The sequence below is a fragment of the Centrocercus urophasianus genome, unplaced genomic scaffold, assembly GCF_019232065.1.
Source record: "Centrocercus urophasianus isolate 14NV4802_14NV808 unplaced genomic scaffold, USGS_Curo_1.0 seq_28, whole genome shotgun sequence".
Lineage (NCBI taxonomy): Eukaryota > Metazoa > Chordata > Aves > Galliformes > Phasianidae > Centrocercus > Centrocercus urophasianus.
This window is the reverse complement of record NW_024884844.1, coordinates 9,076,516-9,101,290: the sequence shown is the minus strand read 5'-3', so window position 1 is coordinate 9,101,290 and position 24,775 is coordinate 9,076,516. Positions and strand designations below refer to the sequence as shown.

General features: G+C 44.4%; 2 protein-coding genes across 2 annotated transcripts in view; both read right to left on the bottom strand.

Moving 5' to 3' along the window:
* Window positions 1-394: 394 nt before the first annotated feature.
* On the bottom strand, window positions 395-9,116 carry LOC122164940 (carnosine N-methyltransferase 2). Its single transcript, XM_042827433.1, has 8 exons — window positions 9,091-9,116; window positions 7,098-7,159; window positions 5,683-5,821; window positions 4,313-4,365; window positions 1,917-2,024; window positions 1,672-1,802; window positions 1,355-1,448; window positions 395-750 (listed from the first exon to the last, which is right to left on the bottom strand). Exons 1-8 carry the CDS (start codon window positions 9,114-9,116, stop codon window positions 395-397), a joined length of 969 nt encoding a protein of 322 aa, XP_042683367.1.
* Window positions 9,117-21,226: 12,110 nt separating this feature from the next.
* Window positions 21,227-24,775, bottom strand: part of THSD7B (thrombospondin type 1 domain containing 7B) — a 244,865-nt gene continuing 241,316 nt past the window's right edge. The window contains exons 27-28 of the mRNA XM_042827458.1: window positions 23,882-23,969; window positions 21,227-22,373 (exon numbers count right to left, since the gene is read on the bottom strand). Coding sequence (XP_042683392.1) covers window positions 22,292-22,373; window positions 23,882-23,969 — 170 coding nt within the window. The 3' untranslated portion in view covers window positions 21,227-22,291. The remainder of the gene's footprint in view (window positions 22,374-23,881; window positions 23,970-24,775) is intronic.

The following is a 24,775-nucleotide window of genomic DNA, read 5'->3' as shown; positions in this document are numbered from 1 at the left end:
AGCCCCATCCCTGAAGAAATTCAAGATCAATTCAAGGGCTCTGAGCAACTGATCTATCTGTGCACGTCCCTGTTCATTGCAGGGAACTAGGACTAGATGACCTTTAAAAGTCCCTTCCAACTCAAACAATTCTGCAATTCTATAATAAAATACTTTCCATGCAGGCTTGTAGTATAATACAGCTTTTTACATTCTGAAACAAATTCTGCCAATACTGAACAATCCAGGGTGAACTCTTGAGCTCAGCAGAACAAAGAATTCATCCTTGACATCACAGGCCACTCCATCCTCTCAGACTGGGATGGATGAACCCTGCTCTACTGCCTGCCTATCTCTGCTTTGCCATTTGGACAATTGCATTGCCCTACGTCACCTCTGCAAATTGGTCCAGGCTCTAGGATTCCACTACAATCATACTGAGATTGTTGCAGAAAATGACTCTCCCATCCTTCCTGCTGCTGCATTCGGGCTGGCAGAGAGCTTCCTGCAGGCGGCTCCGCAGAGCTGCTGGTGCTGTGCCCAGGAAATTTTTTGTCCCTGTCAGGAAATCCATCATATGGCCTCCAGCTGGGTCCCCCTCAATGAAGCACTCAGTGATGTCCCAACCCGATGGGAACTCATAAACGTGGTACTTGATGCTGAGCTTCCTCAGAACTGCCGTGATGCTGTCGGAGGTGATGTAGTGGCCGCTGTCAGTTGAAGGCAAGCAATGCCTGTACTTCTTCCATAAGCTGGCCCAACCGCTGCTGTCTGTGGAGGGGAGGAAGATCAGGCACGTCTAAAAGCATACACCTAAAAAGCTCATTCTGGATCAGCCTCCCCACTACTTCTGGTGGAAGGCTTAATGCTTAACACGGGGAACTGTGTTTTATTCACCACACCACCAGCTGGGGACTCGAGAATGACACACTGAAAAAAAAAAACACTTTTTAAAAAACAAGTATGGCAATATTATAAGTGTCTCCTTTTCAAAGCCCACAGGTCTAGGCAGCTCCCTTTGTCCTGCTTGAGTCTTGGCCATTGCTGTGTGGAGAGAAGAGCCTCAGAGCTCAGGCTGTCTTTGCATGGTGCTCATTTCACCATGAACAAGGACTGGCCTTCTTCCAGGCACAGCTGCTCTTCTCTCTAGGCAATAATTTCACAGAGTCATTCATCTACTTTAAATGCAGGGAAGCAAGAGCATGCAGGTTACATCCATGTGGTTCCATCAGACACTGGGGTCCAACAGTCCAAGCTCATGAAAACATTTGTTTTGTTTAACTGCTATAGAATTAGTGCTACTGAAATCCCAAGGCAATTATAGCTGGCTTTCATACTTCATAGGAACGATGCAAAAATGGGAGGCCTCTCTTACCTGACAGAATTATGATCAGGAGTTTACCCTGATGGTTGAGGCAGCTGTGGAAAAACTTGATGGTGTTAGGAATATCTTCCACACGGTACAGCATCTGGAAGGGAGAGCTGCATGCAGTTATTCCTACTCCAGCCCTGCAAGGCTTGTGCAGAACTGGTGCTTAACACCAATTCTGACGCTTCCCTGCCATTGCTGCCAGTTTTGTGGCTGGGAGATGTGTGCATCCCTTTAAGTTTTTAGGCAAGTTCTTTGCACAGCTCACCATACTCACACCATACTCACCAAGTAGTTAAAAACAGCAGTACTGAATGTCTTACCTGAATCATATGGATGAAGTCAAACTTCTTGTGTGTGTTTTTCTCTTTCACCTGTTGTTCATACTCCGAGGAAGTAAGCTGGTGCCAAGTAAAAGAGACCCCCTGCAGATCTGGGGCTCGATTAACCAGCTCTGTTTAAAAAGTAGAAACAAAACACAAATTTCACAGGACAGCATAAAAAATGATCATACAAATCAATGGTCTTGGCCATACCCCAGATGGCAGAGGGGCCCGAGATGCCTCACCTTTGTAGGCAGCCACGTGCTGTGGGTTGGGCTCTATGATTTCGTTGTTAATAAGGACCCCTGGGTGTGCAGCCTGCAGGATCTGGATCATTTTTAGATCCTGTTCACCTATTCAATAAACACAAATCTGTTATTTTTAAAAACAGTTGAGTGGTGATGAAAGGATGCCAGTGCCCCAGCTGGCAAGGTAACATTATTTGCAGATAACCCCAAGAATAAAGAAGAGATAAGCAACAGAGCAGAAACCTACTAATGGTAATATTCTTTACAATAGGAAACATAAGTTTTTTGAGAAGAACACAGTTAAAATGAGGAACAAGGAGAGAGTCAACACAACCATGCAGCTTTGACGTTGGTGCTGCCCTGGGGAGGTGACAGCTGCTTTGTCACAGGTGTGACACTGCTTGGAGAGCTGGGGATACGCAGTGAGTCAGTCTCCTCTGGAGTCAGGCTACATGGTCTGGGCATCCATTATCCAGCTGTTATATTGGAGCTGCAAATAAAGGCTCACAGATTTGCAGCTTGAGCATCATGTAATTGCTCTTCATATTTAGTTACTGCTGCTCCTCCAAGACATTCTGAGCTCTGGAGGAATAAGCATCAGCCTGTCTTGTCCTAGGAAATCCCCAGTGCCTTTTGAGGTGATGCAGGTCACCTTTGCTCCTACCAAAAAGGCCATGATGTGCTAAGTGTTCAAAACTCATCTGGTTCATGTGGGATTACGGAAAGAAACAGCAGAGATGATCACTTTGAATGGATCTCCGCGAGAATCCTGTTTGCTGTTGAGGGTGGGGCCTAGAAATTCTCCTGTCCATGCAAACTGTACACTCAGGGCACTCGATACCAGATCCTGTATCTTCTCTGACCTTCTGGACTAACTATGACAAGAACTGACATCTCTGCTAGGTGTTATAGCAAGTAGAATTTAAGGAGGGAAATTCCAGCCAACTTAAATATAAAGATGCTGATGATACAATAATGATGGACCATGGCAACTCAACACAAGCTGATGCTGCTCAAGATTTGTCCCATTCTCAGGCTCATGTGCCTCCTGGAGAAAATCAAGGAAGCTGCCAGCAGCAGCCCTTCAGCACAAGCCACACTGGGACACTGCTGAAGCAAGAGTGAAATACCCTGCAAACCACAACCTGCCTGATCCTTACCAGCAGCTGACAGCCAAGATGCTTGCACCAGCCATGGGGAACATGGGCTGAATGAAAAAGCGTGACCGGGATCAAGCAGCAGCCTTTCAGGATGCAGAGCAGGTCACAACCCCCATTAATAGTTCAGTTGACTACACTGATTCGGGCCGTGTGAAATCAGAGTCCAAGCCTCAGAAGGTCAGGGATCACACTTGACCTTTTGCTCGGTGCCATGCTGGCTCACTCCCATGCCGCCCGCGCAGGTTCGGCTCAGGCAGCCTTGGCACTGCAAGATGGGAGCGTGCATCCCTGCTAGAATGTCTTAGGGCTTTTACTTTCTCACTGAAAGTTCTTCTGAAGAGGAAATAAGGAAAAATGTGGGTAATGTAAAGGGTTTTCCTTTCCCTCATGTTTTCTTGGAGTCAGACAGAATTTCGGTGTTACAGTACATAATGAGAAAGAAGTGTAATTGAGAATTGAATGATTTCTTCCTCCTTGCTTTCTCATATGCTACAACATATTCCCAGCTGGGGAAAACAGCCTCTGTTATTTTTGTCTTACTCAGGAAAACAAGCAGACAGAGCGAGAAAAAATGCTTTCACTAGAAAGTATTAACACTTATAATTCAGCTGAAAATACTTTTTAAAGCAAAATCAAACTGATAAATTGAATTGCTACTTCTTTTCTCTACTTTTCTTTTTTTACTCTTTTCCAGATTCCCTGGGAGCAAAGCCGGATGTTTCACTGTTCATTTAGAACAGCTTTAAAGCCATTTCTTCCAAAAGATTTTTCATCTCTGGGGGGAAATACCATTTGCAGCTAAACTCTAGTAATCTCTGGATAAAGACAGAGCTGTAACAAAGAAACCCAACCTGAAGAAGCTGACTAGGTGCCATGCTGGTAGTTGTGCCGGCCCATGTCCATCTCCACAGCCCCTCGTGGCCCTGAAAGCAACATAAAGTGGGAAGAGCCTTTGGGTGGGAGAATCTAGGATGGGACCTGTGGGTGGGAACAACCTTCCAGACACTCAAAGTCTTTCCAGTGAGGTTTGAAGATGCTTTCCTACTTAATCTAATGAAAGATTCCTTGATTTTAGAAACATGAGGCCAGATGACAGCCATCAAGAGATTGCCACGAGAAATAGTGTTATTAATGCATGAACAGTTCTCCCCATAGCTCAAAACCTGGGTAGTACTTTCCCTTTCCCCAAGGACCACCATTCCCCAGCATCTGCTGTGCTGTTCAGCTCCTTACCTGTGCCGCTCCCCACTCCCAGAATGTTTACAGTCGATTTTCCATTGCCGAGACTGAAATTACAAGTACATGTTACTCAACCACAGCGTGTCACATAATTCTATATTTTAATTATAACATCTTGGATACCATATTGGCCCAATTTAACTGTGACGTGCCACATGAAATCTGAGCATCCCTTTGGAACTCAGCTATAACTTACTACATGGCAGGAGCTTACCCTGTATGAGCAGGCTCATATTTCAAAGTACAGTAAGGAGCAGGATATAGGATTTCTATTCCCCTGCCAGAGTTTTCTTCAAGCCATGGCTGACACCACGCATAAAGGCCTCAAGAAAACCCAGAGCGAGAAGTTCCCATCGAGGGAGCAGAGCTGTGCCTGGCTGAGGCTGTGGGGACAAGGCAAAATGGGGCAAATCTCTGCACCCTCGGGAGACAAGTTTGGTTTTCTACACAGCATATTCACTAGCATCCTACTAAGCTGCAATATTTTGTATTGGTCCAGCAAACAAAATTGTTTAAAATTCACATGAAGAAATATTTAGAAATATTTCTTCTAGCATTTCCTCAAACAATTTTTTTCTTTATTGTTACCTCTATTGCATTGGATAGATAGATTGATTGAGAAACAGGTTGATAGATAGACAGATATAATGTGTGGTCTGGAGTTATCTGCCTTTTTTTTCTCTAAGGAGAACATACTTTCCACAATATCCAGCAATTATCCAGACTTGAAACTGTTTTCTTGTAGCTTGGATCTAGCCTGTTCTGAAACTATCTACAGTCACACAGGCTTAGTATATTACATCAGTACTTCACAAAACTGATTATCATTTGATGCTTAAGCAATGCAAATTAACTTGGGATAGAAATAAGGAGTCTTAGGGGACTGAGGAAACCAAGAGTTAGTCATTACAATGGAATTAAAGATGTTCTTTTGGACTGATGTGTGAGGAAGTCCCAAAAGTAGGAAGAAAGAACAGGGAAGCTTCATTCTGGGGAAAAAAAGATAGATAGATAGGTAGGTAGGTAGGTAGATAAAGAGATAGAGGAAAAAAGGAAAAAAGAAAGAAAGAGAAAAAGAAAAGAAAAAAAATTCAATACGCTTTAATCCTTGGAAAATCAGCTAATGAAAGCAGATGGACATGCAAATAAGGTCTTGATTCTTTCCTTTACATAAGCAGAGAAGAAGCACAGGTTATTAATTGAAATTGCACTTAAACAGAATATTTGAAAGGCTGCTGTTAATGGAATCAAAACTTAAAAGCATTAGAAGTTCATTCGTGCCCCAGAAAATCTGTCATCCTCCAAGATGTTTGCTGACCCAAGGTCACAGATGGCCTTACCACCTCAGTGGACACGCTCCTTACCCAGCCATGATGTGTGGCATCACTTCCTTGTTGAACTCATCCATGCACTGGTGCTCTGTTGAGTGATCCAAAAATGACTGAAAGGCCTCTACATACTCCTCAGCCGTGAGACTTCTCATGGAAGGGATGACATACAGCTCTTGAGAAACAAATATGAATGGTGTGTTAGTAACTTCCGGGCAAATGAAGGATCAAAGCACTTACCTCGTGGAAGAAACCAAACCAAACCCAGCCCAACCCAACAGAAGCCAGAGATTCGGGAAGATGGTGCAGAGGTCACACAGCCCAGGAGCCATCCATGCACATGGGCTCATGTGAAAACTCAGTCTGTTGACACTAAAGATACAAAAATTACTCTTTGATGTCCTTTGACACCAGCATGTTAAGCGATGGTCATTACTGCATGTTGCCTTGAGGAAGATGTACCCATAATTTCCTGGAGGTGTTTAGCTGGATGCTACTTGGGTTGCAGAAAGGGAGTGTATTTCTGGCAAGAAGGTGAAGATGATTGCTCAGGAGGTTCTGGAAGAGTTGTGGTTCTCACACATGCTGGATAGGATGAATGAAACCCCCAGCTGTTGGCACACTTGCTATTAGGGGTGATGCACACCTGCAGCTGAAGCAAAAATAGTTAACCCCGTGTGCCTCATTTCTGGCTCTCACTGACATGGGACTGCAATACACTGCCAGGGAGGTGAATTCCCACTAGGAGCCATGGCTTGTGGCCATGAGGGCAATCGGCAGCAAAAGCATTTCAGTTGGATGGGCTCATATTTACACACCAGAACTAAGATTTCCAGTTCTGAACCAAGGCCCAGGCAACTCAAGGGGCTACAAGCAATTATTGCAAAATCCAGCTTTCCTGATGTCTCATACTAAAGATGTTGCTCCTGCACGGGGACAATGGCCAGCTGCTTGAGTCTGAGGAGCAGTGATAAGACTAAGACTGCAGGCTCACTCAAAGATGTCATTCAGCTAAATGCTGTCTCTAGGGTCTATCTCAGACAGATGGCTACATCAAGGATGCAGCGGTAGTGCCAACCTCAACATCCGAGATCAGCACTGAAAAGGCAGTGTTGAGAAGGGAAAAAAAATCAGCTCCTACCCTAATTTCCTCCTAACTGAAGTGAGGAACCTTACATGGATGCTTATGCAGTTTCAGAAACCCGCGTCCCTGGCTGCTGTGTTTCTGTGAGGTATGAATAGGGATTCAACATCCAGCCCAACTGGAGGTACAGATATCAATATCTATCTCAGATTGATCACCTGAATACAATGTAGCACCCTGTTTCTTTCTTTTTCTTCCTTTAACAATTTCCAATTCTGTTGCCAAGAGAATTAAGATATATATATGGTGAATGGGCATTTTACTTTTATCTCTTTGTTTGTTTGTTTGTTTGTTTACTTCCAAATACCTGAATTATCGTGTGGATCTGCCAGAATCTCTGCTTCAAAGTTCATGCTGGGTAACCTATTCCTGTAAGGAAAGTATAGTACTTTGGTTATTTGAAGAACCTGTATGCTTTTTTGAAGCTGCATTGAAAATGCAGAACAGAAGGAAGATACTCCAGGACAAATTTTCCTCGTTTGATAATCAATACTATTTGGTGCTCTTTTACTATAACAAAGAAAGCTAAAAGCTCTTGATCATACAGAATTGCTGGTGATGGTGTGCCCACCTGCACCAGTGCTTGCCTGAGATGTGTGGTGGAAGATTCTTCCCTCTCTGAAGAATCATTCACCAGTCAGTACAGAGGAAGACATTAGATTAACTGTGAGACTTTTAGTCATGAATGGAGTAGAAGAAATAGCAGTGAAATTAGAAAAAGATGACAGGGAGCTTCAGCATCTGAAGCGCGTTTCTTGTCCTGATATTTCAGGGTTTGTTTTGCTTCTGTTTCTTAATTTCAGGTTCTCCTGGCTGCAGCTGTTACCTGGGTGATTGGTAGAATCCATAGGACTCAAGGGACAAAAAGCAAAGGAGTCATTGGACCATTACTATTTTCAATCAGGCAAACATTTTCATTCTTAGTTTAGGGTTTTTTTTAGTATGTGAAGATTTCCAGCAATGAAGTCACCTCTCCATTTTCCTTTGACAATGTGCCACATCTATGGAAGAGATGTGCAAAAGGAAAGTATGAAATGAAACTGAAGCAAGGACCTCATTTCTGCAAAGAAAGTTTTAGGGTGAGGCTACCTACAAAAAGGAAATAGTTATCTTCTGCATAACTGCATTTCAATGTGGAGATGAACAGCAAGACATAGGAGTGATATTCCCATATAACTTTGGTTTAGCCACATTGCTGCTGCCCTAGCCTTGCCATTATGAAATGCAAAAGCAGTAAGCAGCCCTAAACTGCCCCCGGTAATGGAAAAGCTCTTGTGCAAATAAGAAATAAGCCAGGAGGTGGAAAAGAAAAATGAGACACTTGTAATGGTGGCTTTGAGACATGAGCATACAAAGACTGTTAGTAGGTAGCATGGAAATGGCCATGTGTGCAAATAACGTGAATGAAAAAAGACTAAAGTGTCCCAGAAATACTTGGAGACACTGGGGTGCTGCCAGGCTTCTGTAAGAACTTCCCATTTCATTTGAGTTCATGATAAAAACCCTGTAGAAAGAGCTATTCAGGCTCCCACAAGGTAGATCAAAGGTCTCAGTTCTGTCATCTCGACCTCAGATCCCTTATAAAAGGCCTTACAGAAGTTCTGCAGTAATGAGCCTGAACTTAGCCCCCTTCCATAAGCTCCAGCTTGGCTGCAGGCCAGTTCTTCAAATTTCCACTCAACCTTCTGACCTCTTCCATCTCTGCCTGTCGAAACAGAGGACTATTTTGTCCTCTCAGCTGGCTAAACCAAGCAAGGTGATTTTCAGGCTAAATCTCCCACCATAATACTGAGAGATGGCATGATTTTTCCAGGGATAGTCTGGGGATGCATACTCCATTTCTAACAGGTCAAATGTTTCCAGCCACCACAGAAGACCTGCCAGGAGGCCTGGATGGACTGTTCAGTACAAGCATTCACCAGGAGGGAGGATGCCAAATTAACTCTCCTACTGAGGTTTTCAGCATTTCTCTGCAGGCAGGGTTCCTAAGACTGATTAGCACTAATTGTTGGGAAGGTGGATACCTTTTGGGAGCACTGAGCATGGCAGCCAAAGGCTCCCCCTGGCAGCAGCAGGTATAGAGGCACAAGGAGTCCCTCTCCTGCATCCCTGAAGGCTGAATGAAGCCCTGAAACACGAGCCCAGGATCTCTTTCTTTCCATCACGTGCAAACACAGGAGGTCTCTCTTCACAAAGCCTCCCTCACCCCCATCCCTCCCAGGATGCGGGCACATGTGCTTTTATTCTCAAATCAAAAATGGCTGCTCATGACACAGGGACCCCTTCCCCACCCCACCTACCTCTTCATCTCAGAGGTGGGCTCCATGGTGTGGGCTGGTGCCAGGGCTCCCTCAGCCTGGCCGTGTGCTCGTGGCACGGCGTGGAGGCCGGCGTATCACCCGGCTCCTAGGTGAGCATTGCCACCAGCACCAGCCTCTTGCTCGACCTCTGGGGACGCTGCTGGTGGCCTCTGGCCAGCACCTGTTGGGATAGCAGCGTCACTTGAGCGATGAGGGGGAAACCCGAGCCCTGCCCAAGCGGTGACATCTGCCGCGCCGTCCTCCTCGTACAGACAGTGACATGGGAAATGCCTGGGCAGGGAGCTGTGGTGTTTTCAAGGGGAAATAAAAGGACAGAGTGAGAGCGTAAAGCCTTTACAACTCCAGTGGAAGTGGATGAGGGATGTCAGCCGCCACCGGGCAGATCGAGAGGCTATGTTATTTGCTTTTTAATTTGCTTTGAACTCCTTCTCCACTTCCCAGCCCCGCACTGCCTCCAGCCAACATCTGAAGTCCCAGCTGTCCCCAGAGAGGAGAGTGGGCACAGGGCAGGAGCAGGACCCCATGTTTCTGCTCCACAAGGAGCCATACAGCCAGGCCCCCTACATTCCCCACCATAGCCATCCTGCTGTTCCCCCCCCACTGCACTTCTCCCATCCCATCCTCACAGGAAGCACTGCCCACGCCACGCAGCCCTGAGCACCCCACAGCCAAACCTTTCCGAAGCAACAGGAGCTGAAGAGAAACCTCCAGCTTCTGGGAGCTGCGAGATGCTGAGAGCTCGTTGTGTGCTGACTGGAAGCTAATCCCTGCCCGACCCGTCACCCAGCCCAGCGCCGAGCTGGCATTAGTGCACAGCAGTAGCCTTTGTTCGGCAGCACAGGAGACAAGAGGGCCTTGTGCACAACCCTGCTGCAATGCCAGCCCTCGGGGCAGCCGGGCATGTTGTGCTTTGGGGTGTGCTGGCAAGGTGCTGCCCTGAGCTGCGCTGAGCTGTGTGTTTCGTGCAAATAGGAAGACAGGTTTTTGGACTCTGAGGGCAATGTCTAAAGCTAAGGATTTAGTTCCTCTAGAAAGACAAAGCAGCTGTGTTTCCCCACACAACTGCTGGTCCTCCAGGACTCCACAAGGCTCAGCATCACTCACACAGTGCCATGTCCCCTCCAGCTCCATCAGACTGCAGAGACAAGCCCTGGACCTGCACCACCAAATACTTGCAAGCCTTGTAGTTTGGAAACTCATGACCCAACTCCCCCAGAACTGAATCATGGAAATCCATTTTTTTTTAACACACCCTTCCTGCCTTTCCATTAAAGGCTGGCTGCTGGCACAGCTCTTTTAGAACGCTAAAAACACCCTTTGTCAGACTGTTTGACTAGAGGTCATATCTCTCATGTAGCTGTAATCATAGAGTGAAGGAGAGGGCAGAGGGGAGTCTGACATGGCCACCTCGAGAAGGGCTGTTTGTTTCAAGGCCTGACCAGCTTTTGCTCTACAGACCACTAAGCATTAAAAATATTTATCTATGAGAACAAAGACAGTTATGGTAAAGCATTCCCTTTACTCTCAGTAGCTCACAGGACTTCAACAGGAAAAAACACACTCAGAATTTCAACTCCTATGTTCTTGTGCTGCTTCCAGCACAAGACAGCTGCAGACTGGGAAGGGCTGGGACCTGCTCATGGCACTTCATCAGCAGGATTCAGAACACCTCATCTCAGAGCAGAGCAAGCAGTGGTGTACAGGAGAGCAGAGGATTGCTAGGGTCTGTCCCTGTTAGACAGTCAGCAGAACTGACTGACTGAGAAGGCTGTGGAGAACAATCTCTGAGATACGCTCCTTCAGCAAGGCTTGTGGCTGAAGCAGAGAGCCTGGAAACTTTCCAAGGAACATTCAGTAGAAAACTGAATCGTTTACAGCTGTACTGCAGAAATACATCACATCCAGGTGCTTTGACAGCCCAGCATTCCTGATGCAGTCATAGCACTGTTCTCACTCACCTTTTGGCAGATTGCAATATGGTTAACAGAGGAATCATCCACAAGAAAGGATCTATGGGTGCTGGATTTATTCTGCTGAACACAGAGGCCACTAGATGGTGATGCAAGGACGTTTTTTCCGCTCTTTCTCTTCTCTTGGCTTCCCATTAGTTGAGCTTGGCCTTTCCTGGTAACACAGGTGGCTGTTGTCTTTTTCTTTCTGAGTGCTGACAGAGGTCATTTGGCAGCAGATCACTCGCTGCCCGCCTGTCCTGCATGAGCCAGGCTGCAGCCAGCAGTACAGCAGTACGATGTGCTTGCTGCTGGGGGAGTGTGTTTCTCTCCATTGAGGCTCAGCACAGGGAAGAGCAAAGGACTTGGCTTTCACTTTTCAGATTAGCCTTCTTTTGTAGGCTGTAGAAAAGAAAAGTATTTTATATTAAACACTGTGGGAGAAAAAAAGAGTTTTCAGGAAACTGGTAATCTCTGAAAATGGCCACACTTTGGAACAGTTACTGTGAGAAAAAGTCAGGAGATTTTCCTCAGGGTTAGTAGTCAGATCTCCAGGCAATATTTTCTTCCTCCTTTGAGACCAGTTATTGTCCTACAAATAAGAAGAGAAAGTAGATGAGAAAGATTGGATTGGCAGTAGCACAGTCAGTACTGGTCTGTAGGGCAGATGTATGCCATGAGCACATGTGATACAAGGACACACTGTACAGGAGCAATGCTGTGGGGTGAGCAGAGATGTGTCCCAGCTCTCCTAGCACGTCTTTAATTGTACATTTGCTAAGGGCAAACTTGCTAAGGGAAAATGGTAATATTAAATTTCCAGCTTCTGCAGCGTTGTGGGACACCCAAAGTGTATCAAGGGTTCAGAACATAGAAGATGAATCATGGAATCATGGAACCATGGAAAAACCCAGGCTGGAAGGGAGCTCAGAGATCCACTGGATGCCTTGGAAGAAGTCCAGGCACTGGCTAGCTTAACAGCAATTTCAAGTAAGCTTTCAGCAGCTGGTGGGTAGGGGAAGGGTAGTCGGAGTGCCCCATTCTGAACAGCCACCTCAGAAAAGGCTTTGGAACAACTCTGAAAGCAAAATAATTTTATAACAAACTGATAAAACTAGAATATTTAGAACCGTTCACGTATTTAAGTGACTAAATGTCCTACTTACTCGTTACGCCTAAAGCAAGCAGCTTAAGCCAACAGCTCATAGCATGATTTCAGACCTGGGGGGCAGAGGAATGGGAGGGAAACTGTTTTGTGACTTAAATTGCTTCTCCACCAGCTGCTAAAAATTGATTGCCAGTTTCCATTAAACAGAGAAGCACCATTGGTCTCCTGCTTCCCCAAGCAGTGCCAATCCCTTGGGTGCTGCTGCTAAGCCATGCCCCACACTGCAGTGCCTGCAGCAGCCCCATGGTTTTCCTCTATTTTTCTCCCCCACTGCTTAGCAATCTCCTCGCGGTGACAACGAAATGTCTGTTTTCCAGGAAACCATTTGAGTGTTATGGATTAGCCATGGTAGGCACTTGCAGACCTCCATAAAGCATGTTGACACATTCTCCAGTGTATTACTAACTTGGCTGAAAAATTGATCAAAACTGATAGAGTTGCAGGGCCCTGAGTCCCTTTACAATCTGCTACTGTGCTGCTCAGCTCTGGCAGAGGTAGGAGAAGCCAAACCTGGTTTCTGTGAGCACAGTCTGCGTTTTGCGGGGTGTTTGTGCTTTGTTCCATCATAGTCTCCTCTCTGGGAAGGCAGCCAGGTGTCAGCTCCCTGGACATTCCCATGTCCCAGTCCTACCAGAACACCACCTCCTTCTGTTTGCTGCTTACAACTTGATATTTGCTGCAAGCCCAAGTGAGGGCTGAATAGCAATATCACAAACATGGTGTCAGGTGGGATGGGAAACACTGAGATAGCAAAAGAGGGATCAGAAGTGGAAAAGATAACAGAGCTAAGCATGCTACCAGAGCCAAAGTGCCTCCCTGCATTCATCCTCTGGTGCTCTTTGTACTTCTGATACAGCTTATGGACTCCAGTGATGTTGTTTAAACATATGTTTGACACAATATCAACCATTAATACTATATATTCTTATTAGAGGAAAAAGATGCCTTTGTGGGCATCAGGGCAATGACAGGCCATTGCCCTTATTCTCCCATTCAGCCCCAAAATCTCATTTCTTTCCCCCAAAGCAGTTTTTGGGCCAATTCCTTTAGCAGGGCTGTGATGACTGGGCAGATGTGATGGATCATGGAATGACCACCACCAAATGTCCACAAAGGCAAAGCTCAGCTCCAGCACATTTTCATCTGTTGCTGGACTGTAGCACAACTCAGCTTTCATCTCTTTCCCTTTCCTCTTTAAACAACACATAATCAAGTTAGCTTTCCTATAGAGAATGTACATTTGATCTTGATTTCTAGTATCAGCTACAGCAAGAAAAATTAAAATTCAGGATTTGTTACCAATGCTTTAATTACACAACGTTATCAAGTTGTCACCAGGCCTTTAATTATTTTCCAGTTTATATCTAATTTCCCGCATTGTGCTTTTGTGATGTTAAGGTAGATCTGCAACTGTAATAGAAAACGTCCAAGTCCTTTATGATGAGGTGGATTGGAAATGACAATGTTAATAAAATTTACTCATCTCCTGTGCCAAGAGCCACCACGGATACAAGGTTTATCTGCAGCTGGCATGCTGTTTGTTTACGCCCTTTTTGTACCACTGAACACATAATAATTTATTCTCCAAAAGAGCAGTGGCATAGGCTGCCCAGGCAGGTGGTGGAGTCACCATCCCTGGAGGGGTTCACGAGCTGTGGAGATGTGGTACTGAGGACTGTGGTCTGTGGGCATGGTGGGGTGGCCTGGGGTTGGACTTGGGGATCTGAGAGGTCTTTTCCAACCATCTATAACTCTATATTCGGAGAGAATGTGATGGCTCCATGTGCTGGAGACTGTTGCCTATTTTATACCACCCTTCTCTCTCCTAGCTGTCCCAGCAGCACACAGAGCAGTATCTGAACCCCATGCAACGTGCTCTTTCCATGCCAACCTAAAGCTCTCTCCAACAGCGTGGCTCACAATTGTTCCCCAAAACAACAACTACACTGCACAGATGTGGATCATTAGTGCTTGAACCAGAACTAACTTCTCAGAAAATTGTACTTATTGCAGGACAAATTGAGTCTGCTATGGCAGAAGACAGAATAATTGCTCAGGGGACTGTAGGGCTTATCCAGCAGTTAATTCATTATTTGTACCTGCTCGGAGCCAGGATAGAAACAGCAGGCAAGGCAGCAGCAAACAAGGTACAAACGCCAGCATCTCAGGATCAATTTGTTCAGATAAAAGCTTATTGCCATCACGGCAAGGTTGCAAAACACCTCTACAAGCGCTTACCAGTGGGAAAATAGGAGGGAGCAGCTTCACTGCAGTCCTTCAGCTTTTTGATAAGATGTGTGAGCCCTACAGCTGTGACCCGAACACAACTAATGCTGTGCTTTGGGCTTCACTGTGCCACAGCCACCCCAACATCAGGGTCTGGAGGGCAGATCCCACCTTGACAACGGGGCCAGGCCAAGGCATGCAGAGAAGGAGCAGCAGGAAGACAATGCTAACAAGCAGCAACACCAACCACATGGCACAGCTGGGGCTCCATCACAGCTCCATGTGCTCCTTGGGATGCAGCTCTGTGCAGCGCTACAAGCACCTCCCTGAGGGATATGTCCCCTCTTTTCACTTGGACCTGAGCATGGCAGGGAGTTAGCAAGGTGTGAAACTTGATGTGCTTGGTGTGTTCACACTGAATTTACTACAATATACTCTTTTAATACTACAAATGCGCAATTTTGGCTAATAGCCATATAAGTCTTAATACATCACCTCAAACAGATCCATCGTTGCTGAATATTTTCGCAGCTCTTCCCTCTACAACACAGGTACAGGATAGTTATGTTTTATTTTGGTTGAGAGAATGCGTTAACACTATTTTGGGGAGATTTACGCTACTTGTTCTGCACCATTACACAGCTATTTTTACTAAAGCAAGTGATAATTAACCTGATTGTCCCCCCTCCCGTTAGGTACAGTGCAGACACGGCCATTTCTCTGCCCTTTGAAAATGAACACTTCTCACATGGCAAAGCAGTTATCATGAAGGGAGCCTCTCTGGCTCAATAAGGCCCCCAAGACTGCACTCTATTAGCACAGCCATTTTTCAATCAGTTACCAAATGGAACCGAAACAAATGCAATAGGAATTCACAAAGCACGCTAGGAGAAGTACTTACAGCTAAAAGAGCAACTAAACCAACAGCCCCAACTTCAGTTGGCTTTCGTCATTGCATGGAGTAATTTGGGAGCACCAACATTTCAATGCACCAGGTTTCCATTCAACGTCTGTTAACACATATCATGCTACAGGGGGATGTTTTCACGTGGGAAGAACACAAGTACTCTCAACGAAATGACTCAAGGGCAATAAAACATAAATCGTCTCTAAACCTGTATAAAGGATGCTGAAGTCACAAACAAGGCATAAAATAATACAGAGCTAGAAAGCACTTTTTCCTTATTAGGTTGATCAGAGAAAAGCCAGTCTGGCAAGCTTGTTCTATCATGCAAATGGATGTGGAAAAAAAAGGAAATGAAAATTCTGATCTATATTCATTGTCTGGATGTCAGCAAGGGAGAAATAAAAGTTCCACTTTACATTTTGCTTTGCTTCAGAAAGCTGATCTGAAGTTCCGCAGGAAAAAAAAAAAAAAGTAATCAAAGCTGATGAAGAAGCAAAAGAAAATCAAAGATAATTAACAGAAACAAAGCAAGCATCAGACACGGTGTCTAATATTAACAAAATACAGAACACAGAACGTGCTCGACTGCACCCAGCAGCGGCTGTAGGCACTGACAGCACTGTAATGGGCAGATTTATGGGTGGATTTCTCTCCCAAAGGCCCCAGCACCAGCCTGGCTGTCACCACTCCTGTCCTGATCACTGCAAGACCCCATCCCAGCAGCAGTGGGGTTGAGCCCCAGGCATGGGACAGTATTTTCTGATTATTGTTTTCCAAAATTTTCCTTTTCTCCAGACTGAGTAACCCCAGTTCCCCCAGCTACTCCCCACAAGACTTGTGCTCCAGACCCCTCACAGCTCTGTTGCCCTTCTCTGGACATACTCAGGACCTCCATGTCTTTCTTGTAGTGAGGGGCCCAAAACTGAACACAGTATTTGGGGTGCGGCCTCACCATTGGAGAAGGGATGATCACCTCCTGCTGCTGCTGGCAGGATGGCACTGGCCTTCTTGGCCACCTGGGCACACTGCTGGGTCATGCTCAGCTGCTGGCAGCTAACACCACCAGATCCTTTTCCTCTGTGGAGACTTCCAGCCACCCTGGCCCAAGCCTGTAGTGATGCATGGGATTGTTGGTCACAGGAGGAGACGAGGTTGGTCGAACCCAGCGAAGACTTGTGCTGCTTGTCCTCAGGCTGCAGCTCTCCTCACTTCATTTCAGATTTCACAGCACTGGGCTTTTTTCTCCTAGCATCCATTTCTCAGGTTTGCCTGATTGCGTGAGACAGGCAGCTCTCTGTGTTTTAGATCTTGGCTGTCATGGTGATGAAAATGAGGGGATGAACAGTAAAAGCACTAATATTATGTGGAAAAATACTCAAAATGTTCATTACTAATTAACTGTACTCCCAAAGAGTCAGCCCTGTTGATCTGTGAGCAGGGCTGCCAATTCAGCAAGGCTGCCAATTCAGCAGGGCTGATTTCCGTGAGGAGCTCACAGCCATGTGAGGTGGGAGCTGTGGAGGGGACCCAATAGACTCAGCACAGCTCCTTTCTATGTAGTGTTCTGCCTGTGCAACAAAAATACTGCAGAACTTTGCAAAATGGAAGATTTTAGGGTATTTTTTTTTCTGTCACAAATGGCCCGCACTGTACGAACAGCACTACTGAGCATGAGATCTGTCCTCCTGTCTCTCACATCCGCCTTCGGTCCTACAGCTTCATCAGCGCAGATTTTTGTGGTCAATGAAATTGGATGATGATGCCAGCACCTATTCCTGTAGAAAACACAAAATTACTGAAGAGCAGTTCACATAAATAAACACTTCCCTCAGAAGAGGACAGCAGTGTTAATGACAAATTGAGTGAAAACTCACTTGGCACGAGGCAAACAAAATAGTAAATATTTCACATTACTGCTCTGCAGTGACAGAGACTGCATTCAAAAATAATTGTTGTGGATCTGCCATATTATCCAAAGAAATAGAGTGGCAACGCAATCATGACTTGACACAGCTGCACTACAGCTTTTCATCTCAGCCCAAATGTTAACAGGCTTCATCAGCTGCTTGTGTCAGGTGAGAATGTGAGATTCTCTGAAGACCTGGCAACCTCGTGATGCTTCCCCGCAATGAGGAATGTGCCCAAATGTCACTGCTGCTGCCCCAAAGGCAGGATCATGGCACAGGGCTCACACCAACGCATGTCCCCAGTGCCTCACTGCAATAGGAACCAGAGTAGAACTGGGGCTGAGATACTGAACTGCCTTTTCTCCACTCCCAGACTTGTCAGACTCTACAAGATGAAGTTCTTTACTGAGTTAAATAATGCTGGGGTTAGAGAAAACACCAAATAGCTGTAAGGTGGCCTGGCTGGCTTCTACTGTGATGTTTTCTTGCAGTCTGTCATGGGAGAGAGAGCTCAAGCAGCTCAGACACTGCCTGGGTTTCAGCAAATGTGCCACTCACACCTCTTAAGGGAAGCTGTTCAATTGCAGCAGCTGAAACAGAAGTAGTCACCTGTGCTTTGGCTGTGCTGCAACTCCCACAAGCCCTACTTAGTGTATGTTGGAAGAAAAATCTCCCATAAGAGAATCTTTCCTGCAAAGGCCTACTTGGGATTGCTTATCTGAGGACGTCAACTGTCACCATCAATTGCTTGCATTGTCTTTTCTCAAGGCATGGGGAATGATTTAAATGGGCTAGATTTAAAATCCATCGTGACTTGACATTGAAACCATTCTGTATTTCTGCACTCAGATGGATCCAAACTACCCCACCTAAAAAAATTTGGATACAGTTGGTCCACCCAATGTAGGTAAGCCAAGAAGCTTGATCCTGCAGGAGAACATCTGCCAAACACATTTCTCATGGCACATTTAAATCTTTCACTGCTCTGAGTCACAGACTGCTGTTCTTCCCTAATTCAGTCTCTGAATTTAATAGCAGTGCAGAGGATAAAATAAAATTGTATGATTAGATCACTTAATTTAGAATCACATAATCGTGAAGACTGGAAAAGGCCACTAGGATCAAGTCCAACTCCAGCCGGTCCCCACCATGCCCACTGACCACATCCCCCCGTGCCACATCTCCATGCTCATTGAACACCTCCAGGGATGGTGACTCCCCAACCTCCCTGGGCAGCCCATGCCAATACCACTCTTTCTGAGATAAAATTTGTCCTAACATCCAACCTGAACCTCCCCTGGTGCAACCTGAGGCCGTTCCACTGCACTCACTGCAGACACTTCTGCAGAACAGCTACTTGAAGCCAGGTCACGTGCACTGGAAGCCAGATTGCCTCAAAAAAACATTGTAACTGCTACCTTCTGCAGCTGCAAAATTAATGCCTGGTGTTCCATGCATCCACAGACTGTTGAAAGATTCTCCACTGTTATTATGTTTGAAGAGTTTCTTCCAAATGTCATATTGTCATGTAACAACCACGATATTCATAACATGCAGGTGAACTTTCATAGAGCCGAGGAGAAAATTAACATTCTTCTTTATCAAAGGAAATTGAATCTGATTTTTCATTCCATCAAAATGCTTCTTTGCCTTTCAGGACGAATCCCATCAATTGCTTTAACCCATGTATCCGTCTGGAGTCCACTCTACACGCTATTGTAACAAAGCATGTCATCAAGGCAAATGAACATAATTACCAGCGAGTGCAAATATAGGGTTTCTGGATTCTTTTCTGAGACATTTCATGTGTGACCAATGAAAGCTGTTTACATTTTAAAGTAAGGACAAACTGTATTAGACTGGGAGATAAAAGGGCATACGCTAAACATTCCTGCAGAAAGCATCCTGCAGCTGTGATCACCACTACAGCCTTTCAGCCAAGTCTGCTCTCTTCTCCCCAGGTGTAAATGGAACCACATCTCCACGCACGGCCAAATGCAAAGCCATTTCAAGGGACAGCGGGGTGCTGTGCTCCCAGACAAGTCATCCTCAGAGAGATAACATAAATCAAGCTGCTGCCCAGGACAGGAGCGTGTCCCAGCTGTGAGACAGGGAAGTTACTTCATTTACATTACATTTATACCAGCTACATGTTAAATCTGTCCTGAGGCATGCTAATATATCAGGAATTCCAAGCCATGTTTCAAAACGCCCTGAGTTGTATCATTTCTTTCTGCATTACTACTTCTCAATTGAAATCAAGCCCTGACATTGAACTACATTTCTTCTTCCATTCATAAGTGCAAATTAGGCTATATATTTAGAAAAAAGGCAGATTTTCAAGAAACGAGCTATGCCACGAGAGCAGCAAATGATCTGATCCCTAACAATCATACTTATGAGGACTAACCCAAAATGGAAATGCTCAACTGACTGTATTTTCTTCATTTTCTAGGAAACAGGTGAATGTAAGTGCACTCTGGCAAAGAACACTATGCAATTAGGCTACTCTTAAAACCATATGAAGACAAGCACAAGCTAATTTACAGGGCTTTACCTATCTTGGCTAGTCAAGAGTTCTTACACCATTTTATTTCTAGGGCAAATAAAATCACTCTCTGCTCTTGGCTGTGGCATCCAAAGGTAAAACACTCAGCGGTGCTCCCTGTGTGACTGCTGGAGGAGAGAGAATTAGAGCTGGGATCCAGCCCTGCTAACAGCAACGTTGGGCTCCCAGTCCCTCTGCTGCTCCTACACACCGAAAGCCCAGATGTTCCATGTACTTAGGCACAGTGACATCTGGATGCGGTATCTGCGCATGCAAATATCCCAGACGGGGCCCACCTGTGCAGCTGACACATGTAACAGCATTCACGAGCAGATCTTCAAGCAAAGCACAAATTCTGTGCTTTCAGTATTTGGGCTTGCCCAGGGAAAGAAGAAAGCATTTTGGTTTGGGCTGATACTGAGGAAAATGGCCACATGTTGCAGCTGCCATGCTTTGTTATTATTACACCAACTTTCCCCACCCCAATGCCTGTTTGAGCAGCTTTCTTAATTGAGTTTATTCCATCATTTTTTCACAAGCTACCATTCCCCTTACATCATATCCCACAGATACACTAATGTTATGGCCTGGCAGTACTCCTCCTAGCAGCACCGGAATGTCACTGCCCTTGTAAGTCATACGCCACTCAAAGGGTCAGTACTGGGCACTGCAAAAAAAGAGGAAAAAATAAAATAAATAAATATATATATATATACACACACACATATATGTATAGGCTATATATATTATTAGGCTCCCAATGTTACTGATAACAACCAGACCCTGCTGCTAGGACCATGATCACTTAGAACTCCAAGGCAGAAAGTAGGACCAGCCAAACGCCTTTGGCAGGAAGCTGCGTTCTCTGCAAGTGACTGAGGCAGTGTTCCCTCTCAATTCCATCAATATTTGTTTCTTTGGAAAAGGAAAGTGTGTTTCTGACCTTGCTTTGCAGCCACAGCACCACCATGGCTTGATGCTGTGACCTCCTGCCTGCCAGGAAGTAAACCTATTCACAGTGCCATATCTCCAGTGAAATCATAGCGTTCAAACTCTGAATATGAGCAGTGCTGTGACAACACGAGCATTGCCTTCTGCCTGGTGATGCTCTTCTCTCGTGATCCCTTGCACAGCAACTGCATGTTGACAAGGGCTGCTAATAATTCTTTTCTTCCCTTCTAATTATTCCAAAAAGAAGCAGCATTGAGCTAAAAATACCCTGAGCGTTCTCCAGATCTGCAATTACTCTCAACTTGTGCTTGTCTACACCATTTCTTCAGCTAATCACTACAGCACCAAACATGCCAGAACTGTTTGAAATCAGCATTCAGTCTCAGACACAGTAAAGGACTAATAATGAATATTGTTTACACACATTTAATTCAACATACCAGAAGCAACTTTCTCACTCTCTTTAGCATTTTATTTGCTTATAAATACAAGTCAATACCACAAGATGGCACTTCCTTACTTGCAACACATACTATTATAAACACGTACCCTCTTCAAATACTCCCAGATGTTTACAACATGTAACTTTTCAGTGGTTTTGAAACATTTAAAAAAGCAAGGCCTGCTACAAACCGTATTTGTGTTTGATGTATATTAAATGAGGTCAGGTAATTAAATTCAAAAAAAGAATTTATAAATATTTCAGATAAGAAAATTTAAATACAAAAGCAGAGTTTGTATTAATTAAACGGAATAACAATTTAAACTGGCCGTAATGTATCTACATGCTTTTGTTTAATTTAAAATACTTTTTAAACAATCAGACCCTCTAGCCATTCGTCAGAGCACCCATCTATCTACTCAACCCTTTAAAAAATACTTTCAGTTCAGAAACCACCTAGGCTTCTTCTTAGCAATCCTTATTCTGTCCTGTAGGTGGAAATGAAGAGAAATCATATTCCAGACTAGAAAACAGGATAAGAAGGAAGAAACTTTAAAAAACCAGATAACTTCAGACACTCCAACTCACTATTCTTTGCATTTCTCAAAATACGTGATCCAGTTTTAAAGTCTTTGAACGAAATGTAAACACTAGAAAACTCATTGTTGAAATATGTGAAGAATAAAGAACCCTGCACTAATATAGTGCATAATGATGCTGTGTCAAACTTGTCATTTACGGTAAATGTCACATTTTCTTCCAGATTGTCATGCTTTTTTTCTTTTTCTTTTTTTTTGGACCAATTCCATTTGATGTTGGTAGACTTTCTTATTTTAATTCCCATTGCTCAACAGGAAGAGATGCATTTTCCAGTTTCTTCAGGAAAGTTTCACAAGATCCAAGACTTTGACTCCATTATTTTTTCTTTAGTAACGAGGTGGCAAAATGTTAAGCTTGCAGTATTTCTGTTCTGCCCGGTTATTACACATCAGGAGATTCCTCAAAAAACTGAGAAGTCTGAGAGTTACAAAAAAGAAAGTGGTTAAGGCAGTCGATGTCTACATTTGGATTTCTTTTCTATGTTACATGTCAACGTCTCCATCATAGGCTAAGGTTAGAGGCTTCTGTTGTGGAGGAGTGCTTTGATGCTGCTTGCTTTTTTTGCTGCAAGAAAAATAAAAATATTTCAGGAAGCAAAAAGCGTAAACGGTAACACTGTGTGAAGCTCAGACACACCAACATAAAAAACGAACTTCAACATAAAAATCAGCTTCCCACACTGGCTATTTCAGTTTGCAACCAGGTGACATGGCAGCATGGAGGCTTCTTCCAAGAAAGCCAGCTTGGAACTACTTGTGTGTTATTCCATGGGTGGTGTGGACATGCAGCCTGCTGAGAAAGGGCAGCTCAGTGTGCAGCCAGCTGTGCTTATCATCTGGAGAGGAAATCAAACACATTTGTCTCTGGTGTCTTCTCACAGATGATAAAACAAAGAACACCTCATGGAAAAAAATGAAACATGAGCTGCCTAGACCTGGGATATTCCTATTCTTTTCCTTGAAACAACAATAGTTATTACTGAGAAATACACTTCCCCACTTCTAGTCTTCAAGTGATGGAGAAGCATGTAATGCTACTTCACAAATTCTCCACTGAGCATGCTCCATTGCAGATGATCAGTAGCTATATCACTCAAAAAACACAGAAGCTACGCTTCAATGCATCAGCCAAACACTGCTTTTAATTGAAGAGAGAATGAGAGAAATAATGAGAGGGAATAAATTCTGGGTGAAATAGGGTAATGCTGTTGTTAGGACATGGTTGGACTCCGTCACCATGAAGCCCCCTATAAGATGTGCTGGTGCAGAGCAGAGCTTCAGCATGCACAGTGCCCTATTTCTAACAGTGGCTGGTAACAGCAGCTTTGGACACAAGGAGTGCCTTCTCCTGAGGTATTCACTGCAAAAACTTACATAGGGATTTCCTGAGCTAAGACATAGACCCAGAAAGCCATGCTTAACACCAAGAAAGCCACTCTCCCATTAACTGTTCTGCCATCTTCTACCCCATTTATCTTTCTGGATGGACAGCCCCTACCAGTAAGCTCACAAGGTAGTAATGCACAGTGTGAAAATAAAGATCTTTTGTTAATTTTAAACACTTCATCTGATGCCTCCTACTTCTTACACTGCATGAGATAAAGATTCCCTGGGCCCTTTTCCAATTCCATTCACGATTTCATAGTTCTCTATTGTATTCTCCCATCAAACACCATTTTCCAGCTGAATGACTCCATTATTTTTGGTCTTTCCTTGAACAGGAAGTAGCTCCTACCTCCAACTCTCTCCCTTGCCTTTCTTCAGCTTTTTTTTTTTTTTTTTTTTTTTAAATAAGAATCCAATAAACAATAAGAAGCCATTCCTAATCCCACCAGAATTGTAAATATATAGGTCTACTGATAACCAAAAGTAATTATTTCCCCGCATGACCACCACACATCTTCACAATCATGTAGGTTAGCATCTGTAATGTGAAGAGTTTTAAAGTGCTCTGAGGTAGAGACCAAATGGGGGTAGGTCTCTAATCCAAGTTCCATTCTTCCTTAATGCCTTAAGGATTAAATCTTAAAAACAAGTGAGCAAACAAAGCCCAAAACCCCGTGCCACACTCACCACATCAGAAAGGATGTAAAAATCAGGAGGGCTATGATGAGGAACCCGCTAGCTGATACTCCATACACCCACATCTTCAGCTTACCATCTGTCGGAAGATTGGAAAAAAGACAAAGAAAGAAAAAATAAAACGTTTTGTAAATGAATTCTTCTCAAGAGGATAAGAGGAAACACACAAGCAGAACTTACAGCATCATTGATGGGAAACACAACAGTGAGTTGCTGGGAAAAATCCATCAAAAAATGTTTTTGATAGGAAAGGCATTCCTGTAAAAATCAATTTTTTTGAACACACAATCTTAACTTTGGTAAGGACTTCAGATGCTTTTTGATGAAAGCTGAAAGGAACTCTTTGTGTCAGCTTTCCAGAGCAGCACTATTTCATAACCCACAGCCAGCCTGTACTTGTGGGTTACTTGGGGTAGACATCAGCACACCAAACAGGAACCAGCTGCTCAGCGCTGAAAAGTGCCTGGGCAACAAATGGGAATAAATTCAGCTTAGAGGAAGAACAAGGATAGGCTTTGTAATAGTAAGAGGGATGAAGCTGTGCCACAGGAAACATAACAAGCTTCCAAAATTGAGGTAGGGGTGCCAACAGGGCTGCTTGATCTGCCCCCATGCAATGGCAGGGGACTCACTCTACAATCCATGCAAGAACCCCTCCACACACATTTCACTCAAGTGTTGTAAAACACTCCCTTCTGATAGGAAGTCTTAATGCATATTACTGGGACAGATTTTGAACTAAAGCTCTGCATTAATAATAATCATTTTTAAAAGATCAATATTGCTGCTTCCTGCTCAGTTCTGGCTGTAAAGAATTCCTGGTGGATGGACGTGGTGGTATTTTCTCCACACAGCAGCAGTCGGAGCTGATTCATATCAGCAGAG